The sequence below is a fragment of the Pogoniulus pusillus genome, chromosome 24, assembly GCF_015220805.1.
Source record: "Pogoniulus pusillus isolate bPogPus1 chromosome 24, bPogPus1.pri, whole genome shotgun sequence".
Taxonomy (NCBI): domain Eukaryota; kingdom Metazoa; phylum Chordata; class Aves; order Piciformes; family Lybiidae; genus Pogoniulus; species Pogoniulus pusillus.
Window position 1 is genome coordinate 20,107,051 of NC_087287.1, and position 15,518 is coordinate 20,122,568.

Genomic DNA, 15,518 nt, shown 5'->3' on the forward strand with positions numbered 1-15,518 from the left:
ACGAGCTGGGACATACACAAACAGGAACGTTCAGGTTTACTTTTTCCTCAATTCCAGCATCAGCAATCAAAAGCCTGCCAACTGAAAACGACAGTGATTTAAATGCCCCAACCGAAAACTTGTTTGGATGAAAATAAAATCATTTACAGCTGTTTCAGAGCACAGGTCAATGTATTTAAATCCAACATCTAAAGTTACATTCCTAACCCATATTTAGCAGTATGAATGAATGCCTGTGACAGAGAAGCGTTCCTATTTTGGGAATCTTTATGCACTTTTTGTTTCATGTGAGAAAGCACTGAAATGATTTCCTGTGTCAGAGGCCCACGTAGGCTGATTTTCAAAGGCACTAGTGGTAGCCCTTTGAAGCAGACTCTCATGAAATCAGTGTTACCTGGAAAATGAAGTAACGCTGCCCTCGCTTCAGGAGCTGCTATAAGGGCAGCTGGTTGTAAACAAACGTTTTACTTAAAATGAAAAAAAGAAAATTCAGAGCTTAGCAACAGAAAAAAGGTAGCCATAAAATGCTGATTAAGCAGCAGCTGCCATCAAGCACCATTTCGCTAAGCATGCCAGGTTATCATGTATACACATGTGCCTGGTGATGAGGTTTTCTGTTCTACTGCACTGCTGATTATGTATTCAACTGTCATTCAGAAGAGCAATGCCAACTTTTCCTTTAATATGTATTTAACTCCTATCTAACTCCAAAGCTTTGACACTCCTGGTTCTGAGCTTCCCTTGCAGGTTACAACTTGTCAAACCTTCTGCCTTTCATTACAACTTTTCAGTCTGCTTTCAGCAGCTGTAAAAACATTAATGTAATTACAGGCTAGAAATCAGGACACTCACTCACAAGAATGTTACTCTGGTATTGTGAGAAGGAAGCCCTGCTCAAAAGCAAGTTATTATTGCTGTACTTGAGCTCTCCAGAGAAAAGCAGTTAATGCATGTGAGACCCTAAAGAAGTTGTAAATCCATCTTATGGAAATCCAAGCAAGTGCTGTTGAATATATTCTGAAATAATACATCCCTAGAGCAAAAAGAGAAGGTAATATAAAGATATCTTTTCTTTCATCCTCTGGTAACAATTCTCCTCCCACATCCTAGTGACAGGAGCCAAGAATTGAGAGAGAATGGAATTCATGGAAATGCAGCATATAAAACATGTTGAAATCAGTGTATTACTAGCACCTAGGAATTTACACTTACTCAAAAGCCCTCACATTAATCTTCTATGCAAATAAGACATTTCCTGGACTTGTAAACTAAAAAGGTCTTCAAAACTGGAAACAAGTAGGGGTTTGTGCTTAAGAAAAATGGAGAGCAGTATTTAGCCCTGGCAGACTCCCTTCCTCCCCTTCTCAAAACCAGAATCCAGTTCTCATATCAAGTATGAAGTGAAATTACAGCTCAGAGTGGAAAATTAGGACCTGACCTTGCAAAAACAACCAGCTTCCCCTTATAATCTGGCTGAAAGACATGCAGTAAACCCTGGCCCTTAGTGTCTGCTATGGTGATGTCTGTGGAACTGCACTGATGTTGCTCAATTAGCCATGAGAAAAAACGCTATGAAAAATGGAAAAGAATCTAGAACAAACAGATTAGCCTTAGAGATACCAGTCAGAGTATTTCCTTCCTGCCTGCCTTCCTGCTCCCACCACCACCTAGTATTTACACTAAAAACAGATTTCCCATCTTCTCTTTTTCCAACTAGCAAGAGGAAAAAAAATAGGAAGGGGAAAAAAAAAAAAGAAAAAATAAGATTTACTATCTCTGCACATTCATTGTAAAAGTTTCCAGGCACAATAAACCCTATGGGCATGGAAAAATCTAACAGTGCTTCTTCATCAGGCTTGAGGTTGCTGGAGGATAATCAGTAAAACATGTCCTTCAAAAACCAGAGGAAAAGCATGAAAGTCTTCCAGAAAGAAAAAAACACCACTAAATTATGCAGAAGGACTGGGGGAAGGAAGACTGGGGAAACAGGGCACAAGACTTGTCACGACCAGACAGAGCTACTTACTTTGCAGAAAAATCTATTGTAAGCAGCTTTGCTCTCTAATCAATTAGCTACTGTCTTATTGTTGACGGAGGGAGCAGCTGTGCTTCCAAGAACCCCAGTGATGTTAGCTTTTGATTCTGGGATATCATACACATAACCCACATAGAGGAAAAACTCCCTACCCTACAGCTTCCCAAATAACCATTTCAGCATCAGACTTCCTTATAAACAACCAGAACTTCTAACTATATCAGGAGGACACACAAAATACATGAGTAAGGATGTGGAGTGTGCCTGGAATGAGTGTCCTGGGCTGCAGCAAGAGCAGTGTGGGCAGCAGGGCAAGGGAGGGGATTCTGCCCCTTGGCTCCACTCTCCTCAGACCCCACCTGCAGCCCTGGGTGCAGTTCTGGAGCCCTCAGCACAAGAATGACATGGACGCATTGGAGCCAGTCCAGAGGAGGCCACCAAGATGCTGAGAGGGCTGCAGCAGCTCTGCTGTGAGGCCAGGCTGAGAGAGTTGGGGCTCTGTAGCCTGGAGAAGAGAAGGCTTGGAGGAGACTGTGGAGTGGCCTTGCAGGATGTGAAGGGGGCTCCAAGAGGACTGAGGAGGGACTACTGACAAGGGCTTGTAATGACAGGACAAGGAGGAATGGCCTTAAATAGGCAGAGAGGAGATTTAAAGTAGATGTTAGGAAGAAGTTCTTTGCAGTGAGGGTGTTGAGACACTGGCACAGGTTGCCCAGGGAGGTTGTGGCTGCTCCTTGCCTGGAGGTGTTCAAGGCCAGGTTGGATGAGGCCTTGAGCAACCTGTTCTAAGTGGGAGGTGTCCCTCCCTATGGCAGGGGATTGGAACTGGATGGCCTTTGAGGTCCTTTCCAAGCTAAACCATTCTATGACTCTATGATACATTACACAACTTCCATACCAGAGCTGTGCTCAGGAAAAAACTCTGAGCTCTCCCAATTCACCTTGATTGAAATCTGTGACCATTCCTACGGAGAATCTTCCACCTCCATGAACCTCAAAGAACAGGAAGAAGATCCAAGCAAACTCAGCTGCTGAAACGTTGACTATGTTGCATTTCAAGTGGTTGATGTTAATTATGAGTTCCTGAAGGAACTGCACTTATGGTTGGCTTTGTGATGCCCTTCTCAGGCCTTTCACCCACTTTGGTTGCTAACACCTAACAGGGAACTAAGGAACAGCACTTAATATCTGCCCTTGAGAAAGCAAAGAGAAGGACTACCACATCCCACGTGTGGTGTCTTGGGAGTTTCCTGCACACAAATGGGCTGGAATGGTACTGAAATGCACTCCAAATTCCTAAGAAACCTTCCACAAGAACTGACTAGTTGAAGGCATTCATGAGCTGCCACTAACAGCAAAATGACAAGATTCCTGGCAAAAGCCAACTGTTATTCCCTATTCCTTTTTATCAAGTATTTAAAAGGACCAAATGTGATTTGATTAAGCTCTTGAAATGGGCTGAGGCTTTCCAATGACTGTGAACAGCCAACTGGAAGAGCTGCCTTCACCAGCAGACCAAACATCTCTCTTGTCTTCATAACAGTATCTATGTAATGCACGAGGGATGAACAACTAAACAACAAAAGTATTGAAATAGATGGATAAAGACAATCCTACCCGAGACACAAAGCATTGAGAAACAGCTCAGAAGATCTTACGTCAATGCTTATTGGGGAAAACTCTTTTCAGGATAATGAGAACGAACAGGTTCAAACTGCTAAAAATAGCTCCAGGGTTTTTCCTACCGCGAAGAACTGGAGCCGGAATCAACTGATGAGAAACAAACTGTTCTCAGGTAGAGACTGCAACTGCAGGTTCCTCCCCACCTTGCAGGTTGGACTGACACCTCCTCCCCCCCTAAGAAAGGAATAAAAATTGCTGCAGGCAGACAATGGCCTGCCACCAGCCTGACTGTACCCTCAAGGTAAATGCACTCAGGAAACTGCGACACAAGCAAAACATAAAACATTTGTCCCGTTCGTCACTGCGTTCGTAGAGCCTGGTAACATCTACAGTTAAACGCCAAGGACACCAGAAAGGAAGAGTCTTTCCAGCTCAGTAAAAGTCTGCACTACAAAAAATAAACCAGGGGCAAGGCAGCAAGTATTATCTTACCCACAGGATCACATTATTTCTGGAACGCACCAAGAGTCAATTCCCTAGGAGAGGAAGGCGTTTCAAAGAATGCAAATCCACTCGGCAGAAATAAAAATGGATGTTAACTTTGTTGCTTTTGTTCAGGTGAAAGGCGATCCAAAGAGCCTTTCAAGTGGTAAAGCTCAGGAAACAGCGAATCCCTGCAGCTGCGCTGGTGAACAACTGCTTCACTTTTGTCACCCAGAAGAAAAAGCGCAGCCTTGGAGCCACCAAGACAAGTCTTAGGAAAGTTGGAGAAAAGAAGAAAACCATTCAAAGGTGATCATGATGACACAGTCAAGTAAGAGGTAGCCTCTGCTCACTACAATGACAATTTAAGCACAGACAAGGGTCTTCTGCTTATATCAAGGAGCACTTTAGCTGTGACCTTGCTGGCCTCGCAGAGCAGTTCAAACCCCAGGGATTCTTGCACCGCCACTGCAGCGAGGCCTTAGGCAATGCACATTGCTAACCTTGCCACTGCTGCTGGATTGTTGTTCACCAGTGAGAACAGAAAAGAGGAGGAAAAAAACGAATCCACAAAAAAAGGATGGCATCGAGTCGGCTTATACCCAATCTCCTGCCTCTTAGAAGTGGCCAAAATAACTCACAACAGGGAAGGCACGGAGGCAGCTTCTCCAGAATACTCCCTCAGCTGCCAGCAACAGCAGCTTGGGGATTTCCTGAGCCAAATTTGGTGTCTTTGAACTTAATAATCCTCTCTGGATTTTTTCGTCAATGCAACAAACCAAACTGACTAAGTCTGAAGTGGAAAGAGAGATAACTTAAGGAATTCAAAAGCCCAAAGAAGAAATAAACATGAAGGACTGGTGGGCAGAGCTGGAAACTCAACTGTCCCTGGCAAGAAGAATAAAGAAAATCCTCACACAGAACTTTACTTCAAGTTTTACATCATCCACCACCCTTCGAGAATCAAGAGTTTCAGTTCATGCAATCACAAGATAAGAATCCTAGAGGCAGAGCTATTGCTCAGAAGTTCAAACACATCAGATAGAAGAAGAATGTGGATTCTCCTATGCTGGGAAGAGCAAAAAATGTTGTCTTTTCATTAGAACACTTCAAATGAGGACACTCTTTTGCAAATCCAAAGTATTTGAGATTTAGTCAGATCGTAGCAGAGTATTTACCATTCTAATAATATGTAAAAGAAGAGAAAATGAATTCTAGTTTGTACTTTGCACTTTTCCTCCTCTCTTTTCCAGTCCTACAGTTTACTGCAACACAGCAGGGATTTGCTAAAACCATGCCACACTGAAGCAATGAGCACATAGCAGGGCACAGCTCTTTCCCAATTCAAGATGAGGCTTCCTTGACTTCTTCTGAACGTGATGCTTTTTAAGAAACAGACCACTCTACTATGTTTTAAAGTGGTTTATTTTCCCTCAAACACCAGCATCTCTCTTGAAGGCTTCCAGACACTCTCTGAGAGCAGAGTGTAAGAGGATGTCAGAATATGCAAACCCAGTCCTGATTTCAAATGCCAGAAATGCAGATGCTACGAAGCTCATACTAAGCTGCTGCGTTTGTGTGAAGCTCTCTTGTGTGTCACTGTCCTGACTACCACATCCTAACAGACCTCAGGACATAGCTGTTCTCTCCAGCTGCAGGAAGGGGACAGCAGCCATCTTTTCACCACTCCCTAAAATTTCTTCATGTGTAAATAGTACACTAAGGAAAAGAAAAAGAAGCAGCCATACCACCAACAGGAACAATTTGACTCCTTACTTCTCTTGACCACCACACCTTCCAAAGCTACAGTAATTGGTTCTGACAGGATCCCTGTCAATTCTGGACACTTTTAGTCAATTAGACCTTCTTGGAAAAGCAACAATAAACTTACTACTGATAGCTTCAGTCACAGCAGCAGAACATTTCAAAAGTTACCGTTCAAAGAGCCTAACTTTTTCAATATACAACCCCCCCAGATACTGTATGGCTTGACAAGTGCTTTAGATGATCGTTTTTACTTAGCATAGTGGACAGTCCTAACACTGACTGATTCTTAATAGCTCCATAATAAAATCAAAACTATTTTCCTATCAGCCAGTCATATCATGTACAGCACTACTATCACTCTTTGCTTTGCAGCACCATCTGAGTATTGAGTAACAAGCAGTACTAATGTCATACGAGCTGCTAGGAGTGCAGGACAAACCCTAGGTCTCAGCAGCCCAGTAAAGTTAAGTAGCTGTTCCTTAAATGCTGTAATTTGTTCTTTCTGTCTGGCCCCTGCCAAACCTAGCTCCCACAGGCAGACCTGTTGATTTCAAGAGGACAATCTAGCCAGTGAGGTTACTCACACAAGAGGAAATGGGCAGGGCTAGACCCTTCCATCTCTATTGGTAAGCATGAAGCACATGAGTCCAGCAGGAATTTAACACTTACGCTTCCACCGTTGTTCTTACAGTCTGTTCCTCACCATCGTCATCTGAGCTGCTGCATGTGGCATCGGAGTCCAGATCCTGCTCCACGCGAGACAGCAGCCCCCCAGCAGAAAGTGCAAACCCCCGGACTTCCCCGGGGGCAACGCTAACTCCGTTCTGTACATCCACACTCAAACTACTCCCCAGAGCAGTTGCGTTGTTCTCTGGCCAACCTTCAGTGCACCTGAGGGAGCTACTGCTCAAAAATCTGGTTGGCTCGTGGAAAACCTTCATTCTCTGTAGCTGATGTTTCACGAAGCATTTCAGCTGCTGATCACAGTGCTTGATAACGTGTTTGGCCAGGAGCATTTGTAAACGTTTCTGAGTTCTTTTGGCACGACTGATTTCCATTTGTTGCTTGGTGACACACTGGAGTAAGCGAGCACTCACCTCCTCCTGGGTGCAGCTCAAAATCCCTTCTGAAGGCCCGTGAAGAATTTGGTGTAATAAATCCCCTTTTATTGTTTCAGTGCAGACTTCCAAAGCCCTACCCAAAAACCCATTCTTCTTGTACCATTTACCATTTGAAAGTTGCATTTCTTCTGTGTTACTGGACTCAGGTACATTGGAATCCAAAAGCCTCTGCATTTCTGCCAAACTGGGAGATGTGGTCTCTGAAAATGTTTCTCCTTTGACCTGTTGCTCAGGCTGTGAATGACTGATCTGGGCAAATGATGTGTCAGCACCATTATGGAATGAATTTCTCACCTTGGAGCAGCTGGGCTCTCCTGCTTTCGCCTGCTTCCCGGTTCTGTTGCTAAAGGCAGGATTGGTGCTCATTAACAAGACAGACTGATAGTGCTTGGAGGACGGTGGAGAACCAAAATGCTGCATGCTGAAGATATCATTCCTGAGGTTGGGCTCAGCAGTGGAGAACCCCAGGACTGAGCACGTAATCTGTGCGATGGAGTCCTCTTTTATCTTCTCTTCCACTGCTCTGGAATTTTCCACGCACAAAGCTGTATCAGACTCCATAGCTCTAGAGGACAAAGAAGGTGACAAGTGGATACCATGACCTTTTGTTGCTGCCTCTCTGAGGGCTGGTGTCATTACAGCTACGGTAGGTAGGTTACAGCAAACCTGAAAATAACACGGGCCATGTAAATTTCCTCATTTTCATGACATGGTACAAGCACAACAACTCTGTCAGTTATTTCATTCCTTTGACATTTCAACATTATTCAAAGATCCCATTACAAAGGACATTATCTAAAGCACATGGACAGACTGTGCTCCCTCCCAAGTCAAACAACAACACGAGTTTTTCTTCACTTCATTCAGAGGCTGCTTCATGTGCAGTCTTTACCTCTCAGGGGATTAAGTATTCATACCTCATTGCATTTCTGATCTTATCAGTCTCAGAAATAAAACTCACAGAAGTCCAAGACTGTCATCTAACCTTGCCCAAATGTGCCTGTAAGCATTTTCAAACACATACATGTGCAAGCATACATCTATGTGTATGTACACACAGAGACAGGCACATCTACACATTCCCACTCCACAACTCGGGGCTCGGTTTGTTTTCATCTGCTCTGGAGATGAACCACTCTTTGAGTTGTGTTTGGGTATAACTTTTTTATCCTTGAGTCACCATCAACAGTATCACAGAAATGGGAGCCACGCAGCTATTCCAAGTTGAGCAAAGTACAACAGCTGCCACGAGATAAAACACTGAAATAAACTAAGAGGCACTACTGGAAGAAATACACCTAACGTACATGTATATAAAGCAGGCATTTGATTGCTGTATTACATGTTCTCACACATACACTTCAGCAACAAATCACCAAGGCCAATGCTTTAAGACCAGAGAATTCAAAGTTCCCAGTGTATCCTAAACCATCTTTCACCTGCACTACCTGCAGAACACAAACAGAATATTCTCTGGTAACAATCTGAGTAAAGACAGTTTGCCTTTACAAACCCTCTCAGCCTGTGGTTTGCTGTAGGTTAGATGTAGGGCTCTCAAATGTGGGGATCAGAAAGACTAGTGTCAACCTTTGCCAGTTTTTGCTGTGTGTATTCCATTCCACAGCCTGCAGAGCAGGCTTGTGCTGCACTTCCAGCTTTGGTTAGGAGATGGCTAAATAAAGCCAATTAAAGATTTCATTGAACATGGCCTGCAGAAGCCTGAAAGATCTGCTGCTGTCAGTTCTTCACTAGGAAGCCAAAGACAAAACTAGAAGCAGTAAGGGTAGCAACAAAAGTGAGTGTAGCACAGTAATGCCGCAGTGAATTCTCTGCTTAAACAGTGTATTACTTGAGCAGCACTTCCACGGCCCTCCTTTTAATGTCTTTGCTTTCTTTGATCTCCACAGCAACTGCTTAGCTCAGCAATTTTGAATGCACAGATCCCATAAGGGGTCAAAAATTCTGGGACTGCCACATATGGATCTTAAGTAAAGCAGACTCCCTCTCTGAGGCCTTAGCTTGTTTATTAACTGCAGGCTTCACACTGAGGGTGCGAACATTAAAGAGAGATGGGGAAACCTAAGGAGCTGAGAAGGACCAGTCTGGATACTTTCTCCTTAACCTTGAAAATCCAAAGGAAAACACAGAGAACCACGTCTTCCAGGACTGCCTTAACACTCTCTGTATGCTTTATGACCTCTCATACCCCACGCACATTTCACCCATGAGGTTTCCATCCCTGTACATCACCTATCCAGAAGCAAAAGGGTCAGGTTTGGTGGTCTTAATGCTAGTCCTAACGATGTATTAAAATCCCCAGGATTTTAACCTTCATCAACAAGCCAGTAACTTCAGACTATAGAGGATTTCAATGGACAGCAGTTCAGTAAGAGCCCAACTACCAGGATCAGACAGAGAAATGCACTGCTGAGGGCTGGAGCCCCTCATGGTAAAGGCTCTGGTGACTCAGTAATGCTCTTAACATCTGGCTGACTCGTGGCTCTGTCTCTCCACTCTTCTAAGAGCTTGCAGGCACAGCAATTTCAAGTCCAAGGGAGTATGGATTCAGACACCTTTGACTCCACACCCCTCAGCATAGGGCAACTAAGTCAAAGTGATTTAGCATGGCTAAAACAAAGGGGAGAGAACTGAAGCCCACACTTTCTCTATGAGGTAACTGAACTCAGTGGAGTCCCCATGTTAGACCTGTCCTTGAGAACTCTAAGAAGCTCTCAGAGACCAGTCAGCCTAACAGCTGGAAGAGACTTCAAGGACCATCCAGCTCCAACCCCCCTGCCATGGGCAGGGACACCTCACACTAGATCAGCTTGCCCAAAGCCACATCCACCCTGGCCTTAAAAATTTCCAGGGATGAGTTTTCCACCACCTCCCTGGGGAATCTTTTTCAATGTCTCACCACCCTCATGGGGAAGAGCTTCTTCCTAACATTCAATCTCAACCTCCCTTCCTCTAGATTGGATCCATTCTCCCCTCAGTCCTCTCACTACCCAACACCCTAAATAGCCCCTCCTCAGCCTTCCCCAGTATCTTCAGATACTGGAAAGCCACAATAAGATCTCCTCAGAGCCCTCTCTTCTCCAGACTGAATAACCCCAACTCTCTCAGCCTGTCCTCATAGGAGAGGTGCTCCAGCCCTCTGATCATACTCATGGTCCTTCTCTGGACACATTCCAGCATACACTGAACAATTAGTTTTTAACTGCTCCAACTTCACTGTCTACTTTCCTCAGACCCAGTGTCCAACAGTTGTAGATTGCTACTCTGGAAAGCCAGGAAACATCCACACATGGTAGAGCTGCTGCTCAAGCAAACCAGCCTCAATGTGCACCTTAAACTTACATAAAGATAGAGGCTTCATAAAACACTCTGCAGAGTGCTGTGGTTTCGCTTGATCCCATTTCCTTAAATACTACCATACCTTTCCAGGACAGTTTCATATTTCCTAAATGGCAATGAACACCACCAGAATTTTTTTTTTTTCAGAGGGAACTTTCCCCACCCACTTTTAGTGGAAGGAGGGGATGAAATCAAAGTATGGTCAAACTGAACCACAAAGGGCACTGACAAGCCACTAAGCAAGCAGAAGTTCTTGGCAGAAGACACTTAAATTGCAATATAGCTAAAAAACCTGCATGATTTGAAGCGAGAAACTCAACCTTTTATATAGCAACTTGCAACCACTGTTTCTGCACTGAAGACAGTCGTGTGAGACACTTCAGGTGCGTTGCTCTCATTTCAGTGACACCAGACAGACTTTCTTCAAGCTGGTACTGTCCCTCTCCCCACGGCTTGGCATTTCTCCAAGAAGCTCACTTACACACCCCCCAAATATTGGCGTATGAGCAAACCAAATTATCACCTGCAAAAAATTCAAACTCAAACTTTAGTACCAGTACTCAGCTCAATGAGAATTTCATTTTGACACATTTCATTTCATTCGGGCAGAAACCAGCAAAAATAATTTCACTCCACCCTTATTGGAAGTGAGTTTCCAGAACCAAAGCTGTTTTTTTGGGGAGGAGTGGAACTGCAGAGGGATGGAAAGCCAGTATTGCAACATGGTATTCAGGAAAAGTTTGTATTTTCATTCTGGGAAAAGCTTTCTGTCATAGGTAAAGCATTTCAAGGATTTTTTCCATTGTGTACTACTTGAGGTTTCAAAACCATAACAGCTGAAATGCTACTAAGCAGGCAGTTTGCTTTTCCTCTGCTGAATATGTACTTCACTTGAAAGGCTATAAAGCATTGTAAAAAAGAAAAGCTGATACAAGATAAGTACTGGGGAAGGGAAGAAACAAGTACCAGTCATGCACAGCAAGTGATGGTTGAAGTGACTCTGCTTATCCTCCCCTAATGCCTTAATTACCTAGGAGGGTATAACCAGGAACCGCAGCTGCCCATAGCCCCACTGCTGCCCGGGCCCGCATCCTGTTCCCTCCTCTCACCCTTCCACAGGTCCTCCTGCTTCTTTCCTACTCCTTCCTCACCGTTTCCATGTTATACCCTTTCCTGCCAGGCTTACCTCAGCGGGGTTTGTCTAACGCCTGTACCTGGTATCTTCACGTTGGTAATTAAAATAAAGATAAGGAAGCCCAACCACAGCCATGCCGGCTCAGGGTGGCATTCCCTTCCCAGCTTTTGTTTATAGTCCTTTCACTTCTTGACTCTTCCCACCCTTGCATAACACTATCACTTTAGTTACACAACACTGCAGACAATGTTTTAGGGGATTTTTGCCCGAGGGGAGGACTGCTCTGTCTTTTAGTGGGTTTTTGTTTGAGATCTTCTCATTTTCAAAGACAATAAAAGTCCATTTGCGTGAGGCTCCTGTGTACCAGCCCTCTCTCCTGAAACTTCCTTGTTAATAATCAGATTCCTGGAGACCAGGAGAAGACTGTTACATTTGCCCTTTATCACAGGATCACAGAAGCCAGGGGTTGGAAGGGACCCAATGAGATCATCGAGTCCAACCCCTCTGCCAGAGCAGGACCATAATCTAGCTCAGATCACAGAGAAGGAGAATCCACATTAACTTTATTTGTTCTTATTAACATTTCAAATTAATATGTTTCCAATTTATTCACAGATTAACAGTGTTTTAGATAAGGAAACTGTCCAATGTTTATTCCTTGTCTAGAAAGCATTTCCAAAAGCAAAGGCACTTGCAGCAGGCAGAATACCCAAAATCAAGCTCAGCAAGAGTGCTCCAAAATGCCATGTTTTGAAGTGGAAAGAGCTGCATTAGGGTTTCTTATAGAAAACATGCAGAAGACACGGCAGCTACATGAGCAAGGCTGATCTGCCTACAGACAAGTGACTAACCTGGTTCCCTACAGCTTTGTTTTGTTTGCCCCATAATCCCCAGCTCCTCTTGGGCAGCCTTCCTGGTAATCACTGGACAAAAATAAAGCAGTGCAGACAGGCACTAGAGCAGCGCCAGGACAGGCAGTGCCGAGCCGAGCGTGCAGGGGCTGACTTTGGCCAGCTCTGCCAGCCCTGCCTGGTGGGACGCATCCATCCACTCGGGGTACACTTCACCAACAGCTCCCCACTTTCACAAAAGGTACAGGATCACTGCAGTTTCTAAGAGCAGGGAGAAGAGCTCAGTAACATCATCGGGACCGGCTCACTGCAATTTCTAAGCGCAGGGAGAAGAGCTCAGTAACATCATCGGGACCGGCTCACTGCAATTTCTAAGCGCAGGGAGAAGAGCTCAGTAACATCATCGGGACCGGCTCACTGCAATTTCTAAGCGCAGGGAGAAGAGCTCAGTAACGCCATCGGGACCGGCTCACTGCAATTTCTAAGCGCTGGGAGAAGAGCTCAGTAACGCCATCGGGACCGGCTCACTGCAATTTCTAAGAGCAGGGAGAAGAGCTCAGTAACGCCATCGGGAGCGGCTCACTGCAATTTCTAAGCGCAGGGAGAAGAGCTCAGTAACGCCATCGGGACCGGCTCACTGCAATTTCTAAGAGCAGGGAGAAGAGCTCAGTAACGCCATCGGGACCGGCTCACTGCAATTTCTAAGAGCAGGGAGAAGAGCTCAGTAACATCATCTGCTGTTTCTAACAGAAGAGTTTGCAGCAATGACTGCAAAAAAGATACTGGTCCCACTAGGTATGTCCTGGTTAGGAGTATGAAAGAAAAAGGAAAGAAGTCCTTATTTAACACACCCAAGACTGGCCTTTAAGAAAAAAAAAATCACCTCAGCAAGCAGCTTTTGTTTTCAGTCCAAAAGCAGCCCAGTTACTCATGACGAGTATTTAAGCATTTCAGTATTTTGTTCTATTAATAGATTGGGAAAAAAAAAGAATACAACAACCAAACCAAGCCAACCAAACAGGATTATGTGGGGAGTTTCAGCTTTCAGCAGCTCTCACTGCACAAGCAGCACACAGACAAAACTGCTAACTCCAGAGTTCTGCACTCCCCGCAAAATACAAACACAAATTACTCCTTTTTGCAAAACACAAACCACCACCCAAACCAAGCCAACTAACGAAATACAATAAGCACACCTAAGTCTCTCTCTGATTAGCAAGAGGGCTCAGTTTAAGCCAGACCACCCAGTTTTAATCACAAACATCAAAAAGGGTAGACTTTGAGTGGAACTCATTAATATGCATTTATGATAAAATCCATGACTCATTAAAAACCTCTGAACAGGGTTGTTTTTCTCCTCGTTCATAACTGCTTCTGAATAAACAGATCTTATTCCCAAGTTTATTCCCATGTCATCAACTCACCCTTCATTCTATATCCTAGATTTCTGAAGCAATGTTTGAAATAGTTTTTAACATATGCCAAAATTAAACACTTCTTTGTGGCACAGAGAGGCAGGTACTTTTCTAAGTAGGCTCTACAAATGTCTTGTAATATTTATATGTAATACAATACTTATATTTGCAACGCTTTTAGATGCACTGAAAGGTCCTCGTCAACATTTCACTTACTCTTTCACATTTCGGTCTTTGAAGGGAGGGCCACAAAACCTGCTCTTAAAGAAGATCCATCCGGGCTCACAAACACTAATTAAGAAGAGTGCAATTCAAGCTCCCTAAAACATCTACAGGATTTCACAATCTGGACCAAAAAGGCAGCAGAGTCCTAAGGCACACAGATCAGCTTTCTCAGTCAGTACATCTCTCAACATGACCATGCTTTACACGGTCTGGTTTTTGGTATTTCTCCTTACATTAAGTTCAGCTTTCTCAGTCAGTACATCTCTCAACATGACCATGCTTTACACGGTCTGGTTTTTAATATTTCCTCTCATATTAAATTAAGCAGCAAAAGGGAAGCATTTACCTTTTGACAAAAACCAGGCTTTAGTGATTTGGATGTTTAATCTAAATTAGTTTAATTCGCTTCCTATTGCTGACAGATATGAAATATCTCAGCCACTGCTACATTTTATTTTGGGAAATGCCTCAGCATTTTGCAGCCAGGCAGCTGATGCACAAAGAGGGTTAGATGAAGTGCTCAAAGCCACACAGGAAACCTCAGCGAAGGCTGAGAGACACACCTGGATGTGAGCTTCCGTCCAGAGCTTTGCTATCTACTTTAGACGGTGTGCACTTCAATGAGTATGCACTCCACAGTCTGGGAAGCCAGCCTGGTTAGTCACCGGGAGGCAAAGCAATCTGTGGCAATCTGATCACCTTGATGATGAGATAGAGGCTTTAAGCCAGAAATTAAAAAACAGAAAAAAGATTCACATGAAGACGCAGCCTAAAGCTTTCCATCCGAACAGCGAAAGTTAAATAAAGAGCAGCAGGGACTCGGCACCCACTCCGCTGCGCTACAGGGACCCCCCGCGCCCGGACCCCTTCGTATGGCCAGAACTCTGGAAGGATCGGGCCGGCGGAGAGAGCTCTCGCAGGGCGCGGGGCGAGAGAAAGAACGCCAGAACCCTCACGGGAGCTGGAGGCCCCCAGCGCAAGGCAGCAGCCGCCGCGCCGGCCCAGCCCTGCCCGCCGGCTGCTGCCGCACCCCCGCCTCACACGCCCGCGTTCCGCCCCCGCCTCCGCCCCGCCCCGCGCCCAGACCGTTAGCCCCCCCGCCCCGCCCCCACCCCGCTCTCCTCCTGACGCATGCGCACAAGCTCCCAGCAGCGCCACCGCCGCTCCCGCCGCGGGAACCGCCGCCCGGCCCCGTTTCTTAACCCCCCCCCAACCCGCGCCTCAGCGCGGCGCTCCCCGCAGCCCAGTGGCGGCGGCCAGTCGCCGACCTCGCCGCCTCCCCCTGCCTGCCCCGCGAAGCCCCGCGCTTGCCTCCGCCCGCCGGCTCCTCCAGCGCGGCGCTGCCGCCCCAGCCCGCGCGGCTCGGCTCCCGGCGCGGCGCCCACTGCCGCTGTTGAAGAGTCCGCGCCCAGCTAAAGCGCAGCTGGGCGGGGGGGGCGGGGACGCCTCGCGCAGGGGAGGGGCGCGAGCCAATCCGTCGCGCGGGAGGGCGGGGCTCCGCGCGGC

At 45.6% G+C, this 15,518-nt stretch overlaps 1 protein-coding gene across 3 annotated transcripts in view; it reads right to left on the bottom strand.

Annotated features, from left to right (window-relative positions):
• The window catches only part of KANSL1L (KAT8 regulatory NSL complex subunit 1 like), a 98,615-nt gene extending 83,207 nt beyond the window's left edge, over positions 1-15,408 (bottom strand). For 2 of the 3 annotated variants that reach the window (XR_010306806.1, XM_064163913.1), the window contains exons 1-2: positions 15,324-15,408; positions 6,578-7,695 (exon numbers count right to left, since the gene is read on the bottom strand). Coding sequence is in view for 2 of the 3 variants with exons in the window: in XM_064163913.1 (XP_064019983.1) it covers positions 6,578-7,665 (1,088 nt within the window). In the remaining variant the exon portion in view is untranslated. Of the gene's footprint in view, positions 1-6,577; positions 7,696-14,575; positions 14,774-15,323 lie in introns of those variants that run through there. The other variant, XM_064163914.1, reaches the window with a different exon arrangement.
• Between the last annotated feature and the right edge of the window lie 110 nt (positions 15,409-15,518).